The following is a 23,145-nucleotide window of genomic DNA, read 5'->3' as shown; positions in this document are numbered from 1 at the left end:
TGTTAAAACTTTAAAAATACTGTACTACTTTGAAAGAGTTAAAGTAGTTACTCCATAATAGACTTGTACCATTAGTGAATGGATTTTCTTATTGTCTATAAGAATATTTCGGGAACTAAGTTCAATTGATCAAATTATGTGATATCAAGCATTTCTAACACAAATCTTTGTTCAATTAAGATAATTTTTACTATTGATAATCAGATTATAGAAGAAAGAGAAGTTATTTTCTCCTTTGCCATCAGGCTAGAGTTAATGTGAGGGCTCTCAGTAGAGGTCAACACAAGGCAGAAATGTGTGGAAGCAAGATTCAGTTGATGAAAGTTAATAATCAGGAAGAAGGACACAATGACTAAAGAGACCTGGGTAGTGAGACATAGAATTTACTCCTCAGCAGGAAGTCCACCTTTCACTTTCCTCAAGTGAGTTGAGATGGTGGAATAGAACATGGTGAGTCCTTCATTCACAGAGTATTTTGATTTAGGAGACAGATACACTAATTAACCATGTCATATTTTTGTTTTCCAAATGTCTTTGACAAGAGACATGTGAAGGAATCAGGAAAATTAGAAATGCCCATTTTCTATGTTCTAGGTTTCAAACCTGGAAAAGTGGCTGAGGTGTGTATTTAATGTAGCAAAGCAGATCCTAGCCTCCAGGTTTTCCATGCAGCCAGCATTCCTTTCCAGATACAGGGTCTTCCTGGCTGGTATATCCTAACCCATACCTTTAATTTTCAAGTCCAGGGCATGGCTTCCCTCCACCCAAATTTGCATTTAAATATAATTCATCTATTTTCTTTACATGGTCACTTTCATCTGTCCTTTGAACGGTCATCCCGGTGCTTCACTGATTCCCTTCTCCTCTTCTCTCTGGCTCCATCTCATCACATGGATCAGGTTTATGTCTACTCTGGACACTCCCAGATGCCCCTTGTCTCTGGCCAGTATATCAAGCACATCCCCAATAAATTTTTTAGACTTAAGTGTCAATGATTGTAACCACAACTTTCTTGTGGTTCTCTTAATCTAAAACAATGTTCTAATCATAACACCACTAGAATTTACCCCGAATTGCTGATGGGGAAACATAACCAAAATCTTTGGACATTCTTAAGCATTCAATTTTTCTGACCTCCATAGAATCACTTCTGGAAGCAGAGGTAATATTTTTGGACATAGTTCATGTTAGACTCAGGGTTATATATATTTTAAAGTGTGGCAGAAGAGAGCCAATTTTCAGAGATTTCATAGACCATAAATGTAGAGAACATTCTGAGAAACCAGCAGTAGTAACAGCTGAGATTCCAGATAGCTCTGTTGTGTTTGCTTTTGTTGCTACTATTTTGCCATTCTTTTCTTTCTTTTTTCTTCTTTTATTTTATTCGATATATTTATTATTTACATTTCAAATGATTTCCCCTTTTCTGGTCCCCTACTGCCCAAAAGTCACATAAGCCCCCTTCCTTCCGCCTGTTCTCCCACCCACCCCTTCCCACTTCCCTGTTCTGGTTTTACCTTATACTGCTACACTGAGTCGTTCTAGAACGAGGGGCCACTCCTCCATCCTTCTTGTACCTCATTTGATGTGTTGATTATATTTTGGGTATTCCAGTTTTCCAGACTAATATCCACTTATTAGTGAGTGCATACCATGATTAATCTTTTGAGACTGGGTTACCTCACTTAGAATGATGCTCTCCAGCTCCATCTATTTGCCTAGGAATTTCATTAATTCATTGTTTCTAATGGCTGAATAGGACTCCATTGTGTATATATACCACATTTTTGCATCCATTCTTCTGTTGAGGGATACCTGTGTTTTTTCCAGCCATTATTAATAGGGCTGCTATGGACATAGTGGAGTATATATCCTTATTACATTCTGGGGAATTCTCTGGGTATATGCCCAGAAGTGGTATAGCAGGATCTTTCAGAAGTGACATGCCCAGTTTTCTGAGGAACCGCCAGACTGATTTACAGAGTAGTTGTACCAATTTGCAACCCCACCAAAAGTGGAGGAGTTTTCCTCTTTGTCCACATCCTTGCCAACACCTGCTGTCTCCTGAGTTTTTCATCTTAGCCATTCTGACTGCTGTAAGGTGAGATCTCAGGGTTGTTTTGATTTGAATTATCCTGATGACTAATGAAGTTGAGCATTTTTTAAGATGTTTCTCTGCCATCCGAAGTTCTTCAGGTGAGAATTCTTTGTTCAACTCTGTACCCCATTTTTTAATAGGGTTAGTTGGTTTTCTGGGTTCTAACTTTTTGAGTTCTTTGTATATATTGGATATTAGCCCTCTATGTGATGTAGGGTTGGTGAAGATCTTTTCCCAATATTTTGGTTGCCGATTTGTACTTTTAATGGTCTGTTTGCTTTACAGAAACTTTGTAATTTTATGAGGTCCCATTTGTCAATTCTTGATCTTAGAGCATAAGCTATTGGTGTTCTGTTCAGGAACTTTCCCCCTGTACCGATGTCCTCAAGGGTATTCCCCAGTGTCTCTTCTATTAGCTTCAGAGTGTCTGGCTTTATGTGGAGGTCCTTGATCCATTTGAAGTTTAGTTTAGTACAAGGAGCCAAGGATGGATCGATTCACGTGCTTCTGCATGCTGACCTCCAGTTGAACTAGCACCATTTGTTGAAAAGGCTGTCTTCTTTCCCTTGGATGTTTTCAGCCCCTTTGTCGAGGATCAAGTGGCCATAGGTGTGTGGGTTCATTTGTGGATCTTCAATCCTGTTCCATTGATCCTCTGGCCTGTCACAGTACCAATACCATGCAGTTTTTAACACTATTGCTCTGTAGTATTGCTTGAGGTCAGGGATACTGATTCCCCCAGATTTTCTTTTGTTGCTGAGAATAGTTTTAGCTATCCTGGGTTTTTTTGTTGTTCCAGATGAGTTTGATAATTGCTCTTTCTAACTCTGTGAAGAATTGAGTTGGGATTTTGACAGGTATTGCATTGAATTTGTATATTGGTTTTGGCAAAATGGCCATTTTAACTATATTAATCCTGCTGATCCATGAGCATGGGAGGTTTTTCCATTTTTTGAGGTCTTCTTTCATTTCCTTCTTCAGAGTCTTGAAGTTCTTGTCATACAGATCTTTCTCATGTTTGGTAAAAGTCATCCCAAGGTACTTTCTACTGTTTGTGGCTATTGTGAAGGGTGTCATTTCCCTAATTTCTTTCTCAGCCTGCAAATCCTTTGAGTATAGGAAGGCTACTGAATAGAATTTAATGAAAATGAAGGCAGAACATACCCAAATCTTTCGAACACAATGAAAGCAGTGCTAAGAGGAAAACTCATAGCCATAAGTGCCTTCAAAAATAAAATGGAGAGTGCATACACTATCAGCTTAATGACACACCTGAAAGCCCTGGAACAAAAAGAAGCCAATTCACCCAGGAGGAGTAGAGAACAGGAAATCATCAAATTCAGAGTTGAAATCAGTCAAGTGGAAACAAAGAGAACCATGCACAGAATCAACAAATCCAGGAGCTGATTCTTTGAGAAAATAAACAATATAGATAAATCCTTATCCAGACTGACCAAAGGGCTCAGAGAAAGTATCCAAATTAACCAAATTAGAAATGAAAAGGGAGATATAACAACAGAAACTGACTAAATTCAAAAAATCATCAGATCCTACTACAAAAGCCTATACTCAACACAACTGGAGAATCTGGAAGAAATGGACAATTTCCTAGGTAGATACGAAACACCAAAATTAAATCAGGACCAACTAGATCATTTAAACAGTCCCATAACCCCTAAAGAAATAGAAGGGGTCATAGAAAGCCTTCCAACCAAAAAAAGCAACGGACCAGATTGCTTCAGTGCAGAATTCTATCAGACCTTCAAAGAAGACCTAACACCAATACTCTTCAAACTATTCTACAAAATAGAAACAGAAGGAACACTACCCAATTCCTTCTACGAAGCCACAACTATGCTGATACCAAAACCACACAAAGATCCAATAAAGAAAGAGAACTTCAGACCAATTTCCCTTATGAACATCAATGCAAAAATACTCAATAAAATTCTTGCCAACTGAATCTAAGAACACATAAAAACGATCATCCACTATGATCAAGTAGGCTTTATTCCAGGGATGCAGGGTTGGTTCAATATATGGAAATCCATCAATGCAATCCACTACATAAACAAACTCAAAGAAAAAAACCACATGGTAATTTCATTGGATGCTGAAAAAGCATTTGACAAAATTCAGCATCCTTTCATGCTAAAAGTCTTGGAAAGAAGAGGAATTCAAGGCCCATACCTACACATCGTTAAAGCAATATATAGCAAACCGGTAGCCAGCATCAAACTAAATGGAGAGAAACTTGAAGCAATCTCACTAAAATCAGGGACTAGACAGGGCTGCCCCCTTTCTCCTTATCTTTTCAATATTGTACTTTAGGTACTAGCTTGGGCAATTATACAACATAAGGAGGTTAAAGGGATACAAATTGGAAAGGAAGAAGTCAAACTATCATTATTTGCAGATGATATGATAGTCTACCTAAGTGAACCAAAAAAACTGCACTAGAGAACTCCTACAGCGGATAAACAACTATTTTGCCATTCTTAGTGTGTGATTTGCACCCTCTGCTGGTTCTGGGTGTTCCTGCAGGAAGCTTTGTGTCTGGGTTCACACAGATGGTCCCTCATTGTGTCTCTCATGCACAGTAATAAATGTCAGTTTCTTTGTCTCCTAAGCTGTTCGTCGGTAGGTGGGCACTGCTTTTCGAATCATCTCTTGAGATAATGAATCAGCGTTTAACAGACTGCATAGTATGTTGCATAATTATGAGTTTTTGTCCTAATTTGAGCAAGCCACTCCAGCCCCTTTGGGGGAGACTAGTGGATCCAGTCTATCCAGTAGTCATAGAAAGAGAAGCATGACGTGGCACAGAAGAGTTTTAGGGAAATTTCAGGTTGCACCAAGCCTCCACCAGCTTTACCTCACAGTGGACACCTACAAACAGAGAATATTGTTAATAAAGGCTCAGAGATACTCATGGTCCCTGTCATTCACATCTATCCACACACTTAGTATTTGGTATTTATTCTTAAGTTACCTTTTAAAAGGGCAACAAGGAAAATACAAGTTAGTCTTAATGCCATATTGAATGGCATTAAGGATCAATGAATGGGAAAGACATCAGAGTCTAGCTCTGGCAGAGGAATAGAGTCAGGGCTGTTTTATGGGAAGAGGAGGAATTATTTGCATGTCTTCCTGCTATATCACAAGCTCAGGAGTTTAAGACTTAGAGAAGGCAAATAATGATGCAAATGTCTATAGATGATATAAGGAACAAAGTGTCATTTATAATACCAAAATATCATTTATTGCCCTGGTGATAATGCTGAGTTGGTAGTCTTACCTGCCAGAAGCAATGTGTTCTTTTCCACCATTAAATAATAGCCAAGACGTTGAAGCCAGAGATTTATAGGTTTGAGTTGTGCTTTGTCTATATGAAACTGCTTGATAAAAAGAGATGGAATGAAAAAACCTACTAAATTGGAGTTTATAGATATGCTTGGTAATATAGCCTTTTGGCCTTTATAGTGTTTTGTACTTGTAAATTATTCTGCTGCCTTAGCATAAATTATTAAATAAAATACAAGAAAATTAAGATAATAAATACTAAGTTGTAATTACATAAGAATTTTTGTATGCTGGGTGTAGTGAAGGGAAGGTAGATTTCTATTAGACTAAGAACAGCTTAGTGCAATAGGAGAGTTCCAAGACAGTCAGTTATATAGTATATAGGGAAGCTCTGTCTTGAAATAATCAGTTTGAAAAACAAGAGAGAGAGAGAGAGAGAGAGAGAGAGAGAGAGAGAGAGAGAGAGAGAGAGAGAGAGAGAGAGAGAGTTGTTTTTCAAAAATCAGTGAATAATGAATGCATATATTAAATTGATTTAATAAAATATGGTTGAGGCCATATATCTGTGGTAAAGCATATTAAGAATAATGTTCAGTGATTGATCCTCAAAACCATATAAGGGCTATTATATAAATATACATTATATGTGATAGTATTTGATCAATGATAAAAACATATTCTGAAGACTGACCTTTAGCTTATATGTCTTCCAAGACTGATCTTCCAACCCATCATATCAAGACTGATCTTCACCATCACAAAGATACTTGCAGTTCTTCAGTGCCCTCATTAAAACACCCACAAGCTGAGTTTCTTTCCATGCTGTACTCCTCTGTTCTTCAGATCCACAAGGACTTGCCTTTTTCTCATTACTCTCTAGACCTCCTCTTTCTCAAAGAAAAGACACAACTGAACACTTAGAGATTTGAATTTCCTGTACCACAAAGTCTCAAAGAACAGCTTTGTCATTCTGGGTAAACTGAGGGAAGAACTAGATTTGGAGATTAGCTGGGAGTATGAAGAATTCTGCCTGAAGGTTGAACAAGAATTCCTTTGGGAGCTGCAAGAGGCCAGTGCAATAAAAAAAATCCTTTGAAAAATAAGAAAAGGAGAAAGATGGCAATGAATCACCATGCACATGAACTCTTGTCCACCTGCACACAAACACACACACAGAATATTTGAAGCAAACTTAAAAAATTTTTAACGAGACAGCTAGAATAAGCAAACAGTGTCAATAAATGTCTATATAGCTTATATATCCCAGTGAATACTTTCAAAAAGTATACAAATTATCATGTGACTGCATTCTACTTTTCTTATACTGAATTATTTTAAAAACAAGTATGTTTCTCCAATATCATTACATGAAATAATTTTTATGTTTTGCAGGTTAAAAAATTATTCCTAAGAAACCACTTGATTTCATAAATGAGCTACCTGATATTAACTAACAGAGAGGGAGCAAGCAAGCTAACCACCTAAAAGATGAGTAATCTTATTATTATTCCTAAAAATAGTGTTATTGAAATCTTAGAGGAATCACAAATTTGAGGTTTTATGTAAAAACAGCTATTTCAAATTTAAATAATCACAATACATCTTTACATACCAGAAGATTTTGTTAAGTCATATCAGTAAGAAGATGGCAAAAATCCCAACAAATTTTTTTCATCGGTTCATTGTCAGTAGAAATCACCTCAGTCAATGCTAGTCATGTCCTTAACTCAACTATTTATAGTGTGTTTTTATGATATTTTACAATCTGTTGCATAAGATTTTTTAACATCTGAGATACTAGCAAAAACATGTTAACAATATATTTTTCCAAAATGTTTCTAAGGATTTTCATCACTGCTGACAATCTACATCTCTATGTTCCTTTCATGGATTGTGACTGATTCATTAATCTGTTTGAATAACAACACTTGAGCAAGATGAAGTAGATATTATTGTGCAGGCCAATTCCTCAACTGCTCTGAGTGCATTGGGTTCTCAATGGCTCTGAGTGCATTGGGTTATCAGAGGCTGAGTGAAGTGGGTTCTCAACAGCTCTGAGTGCGGTGGGTTCTCTAGGATGGATCAGGATATGGTGTCTTCACTACAGTAGACCATCCAAGAGTCTGCCCAGCAGAAAGTATCAGGCAGCAGAAGGGGAACAGAAGGAAAGTGGTATTTGGAAGGGCATGGCTTTTGATGGGTGATGGTTCCTGAGTCCAGGGGGCACCCAGCTGCAGCTCTGGGACTCTGAAGGCCAGGTGTTCTTACCAACTGCTCTGAATGGAGAGGATTCTCTAGAATGCATCAGGGTGTTTTCTTCACTGGAGCAAACCAGCCAAGAGTCTGCCCCAGCAGAAAGGATGAGGTGGCAGAAAGGGTTTCATTGTGTGTTTGTGTGTGTGTGTGTATTACACACCAAACACAGACACACATTTGTAACAATATTATTTCTTTTGACGATTTCATGTGTGTACTAGTGAGTGAGAGATGAATGAAGAAAGAATTTGTGTGAGTATTTTGGTGAGTGTAGTATACATGTTAAGAAATTCGCAAAAGATTATTTTATTTCATTTATTTTTTTACATTGATGAACCGATTTGGGGGTGTGTTCTCTACAGGAACATATATGACTCAAATGCAAATGCCATACTAAAAAGCCACAGCCACCCCATCCAAATTGGTGATAATTAATGGAATATGAAGCATGGGGGTTCTCTCACTATGAGTAAGCTTCACCAAAATGAGCATTTCCCAATTACTATTCACTGCTTATGCAAAGTATTTGTGTCCTGGGTGCTGCATAAGTCACAAATTTTTCCAAGTTTTAAGGTCCCCTATTCTTCTACTTTGTTTCCTATTTACATTTTCTTTTTTTTTAATTGAACATATCCTTTATTTGCATTTCAAATGTTACTCCCATTCCTGCATCCCCATTGCAGAAAACCCCTAACCCTTCCTCCCTCCTACTTCTTCTATGAGGATGTTTCTTCACCCAACCTAATCCCACCTATCCTCTTTCTATTCCCCTACACTTGGACATCTATCAGGCTTTAGTAGGACCAAGTACCTCTCCTTCCATGGATGCCTGATAAGGTATTCCTCTACTACAAAAGCACCTGGAGCCATGTGTACACCTTGTTTGATGGCTTAGGTTTGTATGGGCTCAGGTATGTTTGGTTGGTTGCTACTGTTGTTCTTCCTATGAATTTGCAAACCCCTTAATCTCCTTTAGTTCTTTCTCTATCTCTTCCATTGGGTAAACAGCACTCAGTCCAATGGTTGCCTGCTAGCATCTGCCTCTATATTTGCAAGACTCTAGCAGGGTCACTCAGGAAAAAGCCATATCATGCTCCTTTTGGCAAGCATTTCGAGGCATCCATAGTAGGATCTGGGTTTGGTGTCTGTTTATAGGATGAATCCCCAAGTAGAACAGTCTCTAGATGTGTTTTCCTTCAGTTACTGCTCTATACTTTATCTCCATAATGACTCCTGTAAGTATATTGTTCCATTTCTCAGAAGAACTGAAGCACACATACTTTGGTCTTCCTTCTTCTTGAAATTCATGTGGTCTATTAATTGTATCTTGGGTATTCTGAGCTTCTGGGCTAATATCCACTTATCAGAGAGGGCATACAATGTGTGTTCTTATTTGATTGGGTTACCTCACTCAGGATGATATTTTCTAGTTCTACCCATTTGCCTAAGAATTTCATGAATTCATTGTTTTTAATAGCTGAGTAGTACACTATTGTATATACCACATTTTCAGTATCCTTTCCATTGTTGAAGGGCATCTGGATTCTTTCCAGGTACTGTCTATTATAAATAAGGCTGCTATGCACACAGTGAAGCATGTGCCTTTATTTTATGTTTGAACATCTTCCGGGGATATGCCCAGTTGTGCTATAATTGGGTCCTCTGGTTGTACAATGTCAAATTTTCTGAGGAACTACCATACATATTTCCACAGTAGTTATACCAACTTGCAATACCACCAGCAATGGAGAAGTTTTCCCCTTTCTCCTCATCTTCACCAGTATCTGCTGTCTCCTGAGTTTTTATTTTAGCCATTCCTAGTGCTATGAGATACAATCTCAGTGTTGTGTTTATTTGTATTTTCCTGATAACTAAGGATGTTGAACATTTTTTAGATGATTCTCAGCCATTCAATATTCCTCAGTTCAAAATTCTTTGTTTAGCTCCATACCCCATTTTTAATAGGGTTATTTGGTTCTCTGGAGTCTAACTTCTTGTGTTATTAGCCCTCTATCAGATATAGGATTAAAAATGATCTTTTCCCAATCTGTTGGTTGTCATTTTGTCCTATTGACAGTTTCCTTTGCATTACAGAATCTTTGCAATTTTGTGAGGTCCCATTTGTTGCTTCTTGATCTTACAGCATGAGACAAAGATGTTCTGTTCAGGAAATGTTCCTCAATACTCATGTGTTCAAGGCTCTTCCCTACTTTCTCCTCTGTAAGCACTTGTCAATCAAATCCAAGAATACATCAAAACATTCATTCCCAATCATCAAGTAAGCTTCATCCAAGGGATTTAGGGATGGTTCAATATACAGAAATCTATCAATGTAATACACTACATGAACAAACTCAAAGTAAACAAAAAACACATGATCATTTCATTAAATGATGAAAAATAATTTGACAATATTCATCATCCCTTCAGGTTAAAAGTTTTGGAAAGCTCAGAAATTCAAGACCCATAACTAAATATAGTAAAATCAATATATGGCAAACCAGTAGCCAGCATCAAACTAAAATGGAAAGAAACTTGAAGCAATCCCATTATAATCAGGGTACAGATATGGCTATCCATTCTCTCCCTATCTTTTCAATATAATACTTGAAGTTCTAGCTAGAACAATTAGACAAAAGAGGAGGTAAAAATATGCAAATTGAAAAGGAAGAATGCAAAACATCATTATATGCAGATGATATGATAGTATACTGAAGTGACCGCAACAATACAAACAGAGAACTCCTAAAGCTGATAAACAACTTCAGCAAAGTGGCGGGGCATAAAATTAATTCAAACAAATCGATATCCTTCCTCTACTCAAAGGATAAACAGGCTGAGAAAGATACAGGCTGGGGAAATTACACCCTTCATAATAGTTACAAATACTTTTAAATGCATTAGTGTGACTCTAACCAAGTAAGTGAATGATCTGTATAACACGAACTTCATGCTACCGAAGAAAGAAATCAAAGATCTCAGAAGATGGAAAGATCTCCGATGCTCATGGATTGGCAGGATGAATACAGTAATAATGGTCATCTTGCTGAAAACTATCTACAGTTTTAATGCAATTGTCCTATCAAAATTCCAAACCAAAACTTATAGAGCTAGAAAAAGCAATCTGCAAATTCATTTGGAATAAGAAAAAACACAGGATAGCAAAACTATTCTCAACAATAAAAGAACTTCTGGTGGAATCACCATCCCTGACCTCAAACACTACTACAGAGCAATAGTGATAAAAAACCTGTATGGTATTGGTACAGAGATAGACAAAAAGATCAGTGGAGTAGAACTGAAGACCTAGGAATGAACTCACACAACTATGGTCACTTAATATTTGACAAAGGAGCTAAAAGCAACCATTGGAACAGGGGAAATTTTCCAGAAATTATTTTTATTAAAAAATAATAGCAGCAAGGAAATTTCCTATCACACCCAACTCCTTGGTAGAACCTTTCTTTTATGCACCATCATTGAGTGGGAAGAACTGAGAATCCAAGGCTGGATTCTTCCTATAGAGTTTGCAGAGTCTATTTTGCAAAGGTTTGCTTGGCAGAGGAAGGCATTATTTGCATTTTCTGCTGCTATATAATGAGTTGTGATTTGGAAGTACTAGACTTATGAATGCCTTTCCCCTGTACACATGTGTTCAAGGCTCTTCCCCAGTTTTTTCTGTATGAGCTTCAGTGTATCTGGTTTTATATGAGGTCGATATCCACTTGGATTTGAGCTTTGTACAAAGACAAGAACGGGTCAATTTGCATTTTTCTACATGCTGACTGATAGCTGATTCAGCACCATTTCTTTAAAATGCTGTCTTTTGTTCCAATGGTTGCTTTTAGCTCCTTTGTCAAATATTAAGTGACCATAGTTGTGATACTATCTCACTGAAGACAGACAAGGTAACACTGTAGAGAAACTGATCCCATTGGCAGGCTACAGCTTTAGGGACAGACACAAATCTAGCAATTGGAGACCCACTTAGAAATTGAGTTACTCTTGAAAGAGAGAGAGAGAGAGAGAGAGAGAGAGAGAGAGAGAGAGAGAGAGAGAGAGAGAGAGAGAGAATATATAGACCTAGACCTAGACATAGACCTAGACCTAGACATAGACGTAGACTTAGACGTAGATGTAGACGTAGGCATAGACATAGACATAGACATAGACATAGACATAGACATAGACATAGACATAGACATAGACATAGACATAGACATAGATGTCTGCACCAGAGACAACAGTCCAACCAATATATGTACTTTGGTTGATGGTTCAGTGTCTGAAAGTTCTCAGGGATCCAGCTTACTTAGCTCTGTAGGTATTGCAGTATATTGCAGTATAGTTCCTACTGCTTTAAGGGCCTACAAACTTTCTTCCAACTCTTTTTTAATAAACCCCACCTCTTTCCAATGTTTTCTTGTGGGTATATATTTCAGTAAGATACTGCATAGAGTATTTCACAATACAGTGATACAAGATTCCTTCTGCCAGCATGACAGATTATTTTTAATAGTGTCAGGTATTTGTGGGACAGTTATTGATTTTGTATTCTTTCATTCTCTGTTCCATTTTTGTCCTGGCATTTCTTTTAGACGGGACAAATTTTGGGTTCAAAATTATGTGGGTGAGTCAATGTCTTTAGCCCTTTCCTGGGGGTCCTGCCGGGCTAATGGAGGTGGCCTTTTCCAGTTTCATATCTCCACTGTTAGGCATCTCTACTAAGGTGACTGGAATTGACTCCTGGGAGTATCCCACATAACCAGGTCTCTGTGACAACATCTCCATGATCCCTGACAACTTCTTATTTCCATGTGTTCTACTGGCCCTCTCATCCCCTATCCTGTCTCTGTCCATACCTGATCCTGACACCCCATAGCCATCCCCACCCTTATCCAACCCAGTTTCCTTCATCCCATTGCATATTGTATTATGTTTTTCCTTTCTAAGAGCTATTCAAGCATCAGCATTTTTTCTTGTTTAGCTTCTCTGTGTCTGTCATATGTATCATGGATATCTGGCACCTAATGGCTAATATTCACATATTAGTGAGTATAAACCATGCAGGCCATTTTGGGGCTCTGATATGTCACTCAGGATGATATTTTCTGGTTCCATTGATTTTCCCACAGCATTTATGATGTCCTCAGTTTTGATAGCTGAATAGTATTCCATTGTACAAATGAACCACATTATCTGTACCCATTCTTAGGCTGAAAGACATCAGGGTTGTCTCATCTTTCTGGACATTATGAGTAACTCTGCTATAAACATAATGGAGCATGTGTCCTTGTGGTATGATGGAGAATATTGTGTGTATATAACCAGAACCAGTGTGGCTGGATATTATTGAGAACTATTTCTAATATTCTGACAAACTGCCATATTTAAATAAAGAGTGGCTGTGCATGTTTGTAGTCCAAACAGCAACGTAGGAGGTTCTTCTAAGCTTATGTCATCATCAACACACTCTGTCACTTCAGATATTGATCTTACTCATTCTGTTTTGTGTATGGTGGAAGGAATATCATTTTGATATGCATTTCTTGGCTATTTGTGATTCCTCTGTAGGGAATTCTTTGGTGGGCCTTATAACCCATTTTTGAATTGGGTCATTTGGTTTCATGCACTCTACTTCCTTGAGATTTTTATTTATTTTGGAGATTAGCCCTTTATTAGTGAAGATCTTATGTCAATCTATAGGCTGCTGTTTTGTCCTATTGCCAGAGGCCTTGCCATATCTATCTATATATATATATGGCAAGGCCTCTTACCACCTAGTGTGTTCTGCCTAGTTGGGGGCTCAGTGTCTGAGACATCTCGTGGTCAAAATTATTTGGGACTGCTGGTTTTCTTATGGAGTTGCCCTCTGTAGCATCTTCCAATCTTTCCCCAATTCAATCACAGGGGTCCTCAATTTCAGAAAATTGGTTGTGTGTATCCTTATTGGAATCAGATATAAACATATCTGCTGGAGTTTTTTATTCAATTTATGACTAAAACCTGTAGTTAACATTTGACAAAAGATGCTAAGACTATCATGTGACCAAGTATTTCAAAAAAACATAAGAACTAGATATGATGACAATGAGCACAGAAGAACAGTGAGGCATGCAGGAATTTTCTCACCATTAGACAATTTTTTCCCTAATAGCAGGCTTTTTTTATGAGCAGAAGAGGCCTGGTTTCATGTAGATTAGGAGTTTGTTCATTTAGAAATAGGAAAGTAGGTTTTTCTTTCTCTGAGCAATAAAAGCTAGAGCTCATTTTTTCCATGCAGAAGGAGTGGGTAATGTCTGTCCTAGTGATTGCTCAATGAAACTAGCTCATGGGGATTTTGCTTCAACAACCAAACACACACACACACACACACACACACACACACACACACACACACACTCCCTCACACGAATTTGTATGTGTAAGTGTGTGCATGTAAGCATGTATTTGATAAGCTAGATGCTTGGAACCTATCAGAATATATATGTGATGTGGTGTGGTGTGTGTGTGTGTGTGTGTGTGTTTACATAAGTACCTGTTTATAAGTTTTTCTTTCTGTTAGCACTACATTCTTTTTCTGAGTCACAAAGAGTAAATCAATTCCAAAGCTTCCTCTCATCTGGGCATCAAGAGGCAAGTGATCTGGGAAAAGAGAAAGGGATTCCAAAACTTATTCCTTTATTCAATTCCCTGCTGTTGGCAGGAGAAATTAATTAACAAATGTACACCTATCTGTTTTTCTCTACATATATACACATAAGAGATAAAAGAGGGCCCTGAGCTCCTTGGTATCATATCACCGGGTACATGCACTATACTGACACCTATCTTGCACCTTCCTCAGACTCCTGAAGTATATAAGAAAGCTTACTTTATCCCTCCCATCTCCCCTGCACTCTGTGCCCTCTGAGACAAGACAGGCTGCCCTGAGCAGCCTGATATCCCAGGGAGGTAGATCACAGTTCTTGCCAATTCAGTACCCAACTTCATTTGTGCTGAGGCTCCAGAAACAAACAGAAAAATAACTCCAGCAACATAGAGTTCAAGGATACCCATTTTAGGCTTGTCACACCAAGAACATCTCAGTCCACCTGCCTCCCAATATTGACTACAAAAAGAAAATTCAGGGACCAAAATCACCCAGATGTATAAGGTCTTAAAAACAAAAACAAAAACAAACAAGCAGACATACAAAAAAAACAAAGAAGACAGAAAAAATATGAAATATCCTAAGAACAGCTACCCACAAAATCTTACCCTGAAGAGCCTAACACAACAGAAACACAAGAAAATGCCCTTAAGTACAATCATGTAAGGACGATAGTGGCTTTTAATGATGAAATTAATAAATCACTTAAAGACATACATGAAAACAAATAGAGGTGAAGAAAATAAATAAAATGTTGCTAGTTCTGAAAGTAGAAATAGAGGCAATAAGAAAACACAGACTGAGGAAATACTGGAGATGGAAAACCTAAAGAAGAGAACAGGAACAACAGATGCAAATACCATCAACTAAATAGAGGAGATAGATTAGAAAATTTCAGGCATGGAATGTACAGTAGAAGAAATTGATACATCTATCAAAGAAAATGTTAAATCTAAAAACAAACAAAAGAGTCTTGAAACAAAACATTCAGGAAAGCTGGGATACCACGAAAATACCTAACCTAAAAATAATATGAATAGTAGAAGGTGAAGCTTCTCAGCTCAAAAGCCTAGAAGAAATTAATCTCAAGAAAATTGTAGAAGAAAGCTTTCCAAACCTACATGAACAGATACCTGTAAATATACAAGAAGGCTATACAACACCAATTACACTGGACCATAAAAAATTCCTCCTGCCACACAGTAATCAAATACAGTATCTAAATACAAATAAAGAATATTAAAAGTTCTATGGGAAAATTCCATGTAACATACAAAAGCAGAGTTATCAGAATTATATTTGACTTGTCAGCCAAGACTCTAAAACCTAGGAGGGTCTGGGAAGATATATTGCAACCTCTAAAACACTACAGATGTCAAAATATACTATTATACCCATCAAAACATCCAGTCATCAACGATGGGAAAAACAATATGTTTCAAGACACATCCAAATTCAAATAGTATCTATCCACAAATCCAGCCCAAAAGAAAATAATAATAATAATAATAATAATAATAATAATAATAATAATAAAACCTCCGACACAGAGAGGATAACTTCATTTAAGAAAATAGAGGAAATAAGTAATTCCATACTAAATAAATTAAAGAAAGCACAGATGTACTGGTGTGCTTGCATGCACACGTGTACACACACACACACACACACACACAAATAAAAACAACATCAAAATAACAGGAATTCACATTCACTGGTCATTAACATCTGTCAAGATCTATGGACCCAATTCACAAATAAAAAGAAACAAGCTAACAGAGTGGATGTAGAAACAAATCAATCATTATTTTACATAAAAGAAACATATGTGAGCACAAGCTAATTATTGAGCTCTCCTGGATTTTTTCCTAGAGACCCCTGGAGTTTTCAAGTTGACTCTGTGTTTCTGGTGTTCAGTAAACAGAGCTGGCCAGTAGATTTCTGGATACCAATGTAACTTCTAAGTTTGTGGTTTCAATTCTAGACCATTTAGTATTTGAATGCCCTCCAGAAGAACAGTTGTGTGCTGCAAGAGTTCTGTCCTGAGGTTGGAAGCTTTGGGAATGCGGTGCCATTTAAGATTTCTGGGTATAATTTAAGGAGTTTAGTGGGCTTTGGGCATTGTGTTAACTGAAGTTCAAAGTATCAGTGTGATTTTCTGGAGAGCAGGAGTATTGTTCCAGACTTCAAATTTGGAATCTCTTTTTTCCTACTCTAAATTAGAATGTTTGTGCTTGGTGTGTACTGTATAGCACCATTTGTTACAGCGCTCCTCTGCAGTAAGGTTTGTCTGAGCTCACACTTAAACCTCCACACTGTGTATGTTGTACAGTAACATGTGGCTGTGTCCTCAGTAGTCACAGAGTTCAAGTGTAGAAAGTTTTGTTTCTTAGAGGTGTTTCTAGTGATATAGATTTGACTTTTGAGAGATGGGTTTTAGTAAGTGATAACACCAAAACTTATGTATCCCATTCACTCAAGTATATTTCCATGAATCTGCTAGATCCAGATCCAATAATACCCACTGGTGATGGAGTAGTCAGTGATAGAGCAGTTGAGGGACAGTGACAGAGAAGGTTTCACTAGTCCAGGTCCTGTCTAGTGATGCTGGACATCAGATAGGATACCTTCAGAGAGGAAGGGTCATTTCTGTCAATCATACATTAAAAAAAAAAAAACCATGAGCACATGTATGAAATAGCAACACTCATCTAGAAGGACTATCAACAGGTTCAGAAGACTCAACACTGTCATATTTTAGTCTACACTTCCTTTTCTTTACAGATCAACCTCCAGTGAGAGAGATATGAGTTTCTACAACCCAGGAGTGGATTTAACATAGATCTAGAAGAAGCATTTGCATGCAGGGAGCCTGTCTTGTCTTCATAATTGGGGAAGGTGAATACTGAATGCACTTGGTTATTAAAATAGGTCCATAACTGTATCTACCTTCTTATAGTGTTAATATGGGATAAGAGACCAGTAAGACTGTGAAATCATTGGAAACATATCTAAACATGATCACAACATCTCATTATAAATGACGCTCTCCCTTGATCTTCTGCTGCTAAGATTTTAAGGTCTCAAGTAAATGCCAACCTTCTTTCATACATAGTTCCTGACCTATGTCTTTCTTACTAGTAAGTCCACATTATTCCTAGTTTCTTCTCTTTTCCCACCCAGAATATGTGTTCCTGTATGTCCTAAAACTTGGCACACTCTTGTTGCACAGCTTTTATCTTTCCATTAGGGTCCTGAGCAGAATGCACAGGAGTGATATATGTAGGTCACATGATATTGTTTTTCTTTTTGAGAGACCTTACAGACAGAATTCCACAGGAACTAAAATAGGTTTAACCAAACATGAATTGTGTTTACCCTTTCTCCAATTATTCATGAGCTTTGGTGTCATTTATTTCCAAAATAAATATCATTGTTGCTTGGATTAAATGACACCTCAAATTAACATTTTAATGTAAATTTTCTTGATAGATAAAGATGTTGAAAACTTTTAAGTTTTAGTGTTCATATGTTTTCTGATTATTTTTCCATTACACAGAGAAACTACAAACATTTTCCAAGAGAGTGATCTTCTGATGAGACAATTTATTCTTGTCCTTTCAAAGGTTGATGGTAGTATTCTTTGTGTTGTGCAGACAAGTCGGTTAAGAACTCACAAGACCTTGTTTCTACCTGACCTCATGCTATAATATCTGTGGAATGTTCTTTTTCTGATCCGTTACAGTCCTGTCAGTATGTGATTGTCTTTTGGAGCCTTTTCAATGCTCTGTCATCTTTCTCTGTGTCTGAGAACCATATAAACAGAATTAGGAACATCATAATGCCTGTGTGTTAAGGGAAGGGTTGTGATCTTCTTGAACATAGTGTGTTTATTTGAAATACCAGAGAAATTGTAATATGATATCTGATTTTAAAATGGATAAATTCTCACAAACTCCTATGATTTATATCCCAAGACTGTCTCTTACATTACCTTAATAGCAGAAAGTCAATCTCTGGGTGGTGGAGTCTAATTATAAAGCCCCTACAGCAATAGATTTTATAATATCCCCACATAAACTTCTATCATTTATCATGGTGTGTATGAGCACTTCCCTACCCAATGAGAAATGACTGAATGTTAAAATGAGCAAGCACAAATAGGATTAACTTACTATAGGAAGAAGACACCAACACTCACAGGAAATCTCCCATCTGCACACTGCTCTACTTCCCTAAGGATAGAGTTCCTATCTTTGTCCCCAGTGAGACTTATGTCTCCTTCATGAAACAATGAGACTATCTTATGATTTTTTATTAAACACCCTAAATAAGTTTTATTCTGAAGAACTCCTCTGGAGAAATTTCTTCTAATGTCCTCATGAGCCTTTAAATAAAATGAAGATGATCAAAGGAAATAAAGTGTTTGTGAGTAAGGTGGCAGATTTATTTATCTATATTAAAAGAATTATTCTTGGTATTTGTGGTTATTCACTTAATTTCACCAGCAAAGGCAACATTTTAACAAATTTCACATACTTCTAAATATTCACTTATATTCCTAAGAACACTTGCAAAACAATTTGTATATATATATATATATATATATATATATATATATATATATTTAATTTTTTAATTCTTCAGGCACTATTCATTATGCTAGAATGGTGCAATGGGAAAACCTGTTTAGTCATTTAACTAAAGGAGTGCCAAAACCATGTGAGTTAGTAGTTAAAGATGCATTGTCTTCAACATGAGTTGCTAAGCTGTTACATGCAGCATATATATGTAATAACACATATTCTATTTAATAGTAAAGTAAGAACAGATGATTAATCATTGCAGAGAATAAAGTATATATCTAGAACAAGAACAATGCCATATAACTATAGGATGCATTCTAGCTTTAATGCACACAAGGTATGCATTAGGTTTTATAATACATAGGATAATTTTAAATTGTTCAAACTAATTTGTTTTAAATTGATATAAATAAATTGAAAGTCTTCAGATACCTACTTACAGGAAGCAAGATTTCACACTATGGAGAATATATAAGTCTCTTTACATTAATTATGAACTGTTCTCTCTCTCTCTCTCTCTCTCTCTCTCTCTCTCTCTCTTTCTCTCTCTCTCTCTCTCTGACTCTCTTTCTGTCTCTCTGTCTTTCTTGCCTTTCAAATTGACATCAGTCAATTGTCCTCACCACACCATGTCTGGGGCTACCCGTTGTTGGACCTTCTTGGCCAATATGCACCCCAGCTCAGTGCCAGAATGATTATAGATTCATCTTCATCTGCACAGTTTCCCATTGACCTGTAGAATGTGAAGTATAAATTTAAAGATGTTGAAGTCATAATTGACTGAGCAAAGACAGTATGTGTCCTGAAGAATGAGAAGCAAAGAGGGAGGCAGAGAGAGAGAGAGAGAGAGAGAGAGAGAGAGAGAGAGAGAGACAGAGACATAGACAGAGACAGAGAGAGAGACAGAAAGAGAGACAGAGAGAGAGACAGAGAGAGAGAGACAGAGACAGAGAGACAGACAGAGACAGACAGAGAGACAGAGAGAGACAGAGAGAAACAGAGAGAGACAGAGAGACAGATTATTTTTATTATTCACATTCCTACTCCACTTCTGTGGACCTAGTGCTCCCTTTGTGCCAGTAATGCCTGTATGAAGATTGTGCCCTACTGGCTACATATACCTTGTGAAGAGTTTGTTTCCAGAGCTCACAATTTACTTTCCTCACCATTTCTCTCAAACAGTAAGACGTGGAATGGTCCTCATTTCTCAGACTGTGCTCTGTAGATACAATAAGTTCTTAGAATTTTTCTGGTAGATTGTCCTTCACAGACTTTGAATAGTTTTGTCACTCCTGTTATATACAAATCCAGTGCATGCAGTAATTGCAGGTGAATCCAGAAGCTTCATGAGCAAGTTTAGGGGACACTTCAGGTTTTACCAAGATGCCCACAGATTCAACCAGTTGCACCTCACTCTGTGTGACTGAAAATAGTCATAGTAATAAAACTGTCACATATATACACTGTCCCTCTTACACATGTCCTCTTACACAAACAGTCTCTCTTCTCTGTGCATTACATTTCAGAAGAGACACAAAGAAACCCCATCTAAGACCCATATCCATTAAGGGTAGTTTTCAGTGCTAGTCACTAGATGGGAAGACCTTGCTGGATTCCAGAGTTCAGCTCATCTGCCACAGGTGAGCCTCAGAATTTGGCTGGCTTTGATGAGTAGGAGAAGCCCCTATTTGTGTTACATCTTCCTATAATTGAAAGCTGTCGGGTAAAAATCTGTGAGAAGACATTGGTCAGAAAATATGCACAGCATATTTTGGTTGTTGATAATTATGGCAATTATATGTAGCTGTCATATCTTTTTGAAAATAAGAAAATTAAATAGCATCATACACTGTCATATTTCCAGACCAAACTTAGGTCTGTAGTATCATCCCGAATGTCTGGATTTGTGCTTCTCCATGCTGTATAAACCTTCTCTCTAAGATAACACTTGGTCAGAGTCAGCCTTGTTTGATGAAGTTCTAAAATCCTCCACAATGTGATGGGAAACCTTTTGATTTTGCTTTATTTCATTTCATGAAAACATGAACACATTTTATTTGAAGCAAATATTCTTTACATCATCCAACACATTTACAAACTTACATTCTAAGCATCCATACACATGGAAACTTGTGTCACTATCAAAATAGTCACAGATGTGAACACATATTTTGTCCTGAACACATCCTCAGCACATGAAGTCAAGTCTACTTAAATTTCATTTCTCTGGTGTTGAAAAAATTGATTCTATGCTATGCTTTTTTGACTCACGTCTATCCTTTTATAAAAATATCTTTTGTTATTTTGACTGCTTTTGGATCAGTGTTATCTACCAATTTTAATTATTTATATGATTCAGATATTACCCCCTGGACTAGGAAGGATACTCTTGGTGGAAAGAACAATACAATGCATATACATCAACACAAATATAAAATTCTATTTCATATCCCATGGATATGTGCCCACTGGATGCTAACCAGAAATGCAGAAAACCAGATAGCTGCTTAGTTCCTGCCATTGGATTCTTTTTAGATTACAAATATGTGATGGGGTCTGGAAGCTTCCTGAAATATCTCTGAGATGCTTACACCAGGGAGATGACACAAAGCACAGGAGCACATACCCCAAAGGGACATTCTATGAGACATACATGGTGGATTCTTAGTCAGGACTGGGCCTTCATCCTTGTACTGTGGGATCATTTTTGCATGGAGGATGCTACTGAGGAAGAAAGATTGGAGCTGGAGATGTTGATAAAAATACTTGAGAAGGATGAGTCAGTGTGTCTCTGTAGGACAAAATATGTCACTGAAGGCAGGCTTGAGATTTGAAATGGATTACTCCATTCTCAGAGTTCACTAACTTTATTTTTTCTCTTTCCATTGGTTGGGTATAAGTATCTGCATCTTCCTTAGCCAGATGCTTGTTGGGCTTTTCAGAGGGCAGACCAGCTAGGTTTCTCTCTGTGAACACACCATAGAATCAGTGATAGAGACAGTCCTTAGAGCCTCCCCTTGAGATGGATTCGAAGTTGGACCTGTCACTGGACTTCCTTTCCCTCAGGTTCTTCTCCATATTTATCCCTCCAGTTTTTTTATAAAGAAACAGATCTGGTTCAGAGTAAGTTGGAATGTGGATCTTCCAGGAGCGGTGCCATTGAGAATTTCTGGGTATAATTTAAGGAGTTTTAGTTGGCTGTGTGCATTGTATTAACTGAAGAACTTAGACCTAATGTGCCTTCCTGTTAAGCAGGAGTCTTCTGCCTGGGTTTTGGGCAAGAATTGTTTTTTAACTTACCCTAAAATAGATTTCCTGTGCTAAGTGTATGTGGCAAGCTGCCTGTTTATACTGAGCTGCTCTACAAGTAGGTTTATGTCTGGGCTTACACTGAAGAATGGACACTGTGTCTCTTGCACAGTAATATGTGGCTGTGTCCTCAGTAGTCACAGAGTTCAACTGCAGGAAGAAATGGTTCTTGGACGTGTCTCTAGTGATGGAGATTCGACTTTTGAGAGATGGGTTGTAGTTAGTGCTACCACTGTAGCTTATGTACCCCATCCACTCTAGTTTATTTCCTGGAATCTGCCGGATCCAGCTCCAGTCATAACCACTGGTGATGGAGTAGCCAGTGACAGAGCAGGTGAGGGACAGTGACTGAGAAGGTTTCACCAGGCTAGGTCCTGACTCCTGAAGCTGCACATCAGACAGGATACCTTCAGAGAAGAGTAATTTCTGTCAATCACACTTTTAAAATACCCTCATAAGCACAAGTATGAAATGGAAACACTTACCAGGAAGCACTGTCAACAGGTACAGAAGTATCAACACTCTCATCTTTTAGGCTGCACCCACTTTTCTTCAAAGTTCAGCCTGTCAGAGAGATAAGAACTTCCACAGCCCAGGAGGGGATTTAACTTAGAGCTAGAAGAAGCATTTGCATGCAGGGAGCCAGCCTTGCCTTCATAATTGGGGAGGGTGAATACTGACATCTCTGGGTAATTAAATAAGACCATCACTGTCTCTGGCTTCCTAAAGTGTGTTTCTGGAATAAGAGAGTCAGAGAACTGTAAAATTCACAGGAAACCCTTTTAGATATGATCTCGCCTTCACTTCCTAGACCAAACGTCCTACTGTCCCTCTGATACTCCTCTTTTTTAAGGTCTCAAATAAATACCAACCTTTTTTCATAATTGGTTTCCTGACTTCTTGCTTTATTATTAGCAAGTCAACATTTTTCATAGTTTATT

At 37.6% G+C, this 23,145-nt stretch overlaps 1 gene segment (V, D, J or C); it reads right to left on the bottom strand.

The window, feature by feature from the left end:
* Window positions 1-22,171: 22,171 nt before the first annotated feature.
* On the bottom strand, window positions 22,172-22,805 carry LOC127686851 (Ig heavy chain V region 3-6-like). The segment is given in 2 exon segments: window positions 22,172-22,611; window positions 22,690-22,805. Coding segments are annotated over 2 exon segments (468 nt in total).
* Between the last annotated feature and the right edge of the window lie 340 nt (window positions 22,806-23,145).

The sequence above is a fragment of the Apodemus sylvaticus genome, chromosome 6, assembly GCF_947179515.1.
Source record: "Apodemus sylvaticus chromosome 6, mApoSyl1.1, whole genome shotgun sequence".
Lineage (NCBI taxonomy): Eukaryota > Metazoa > Chordata > Mammalia > Rodentia > Muridae > Apodemus > Apodemus sylvaticus.
The sequence above is the reverse complement of the archived record's forward strand: the minus strand, read 5'-3'. Positions and strand labels throughout refer to the sequence as shown.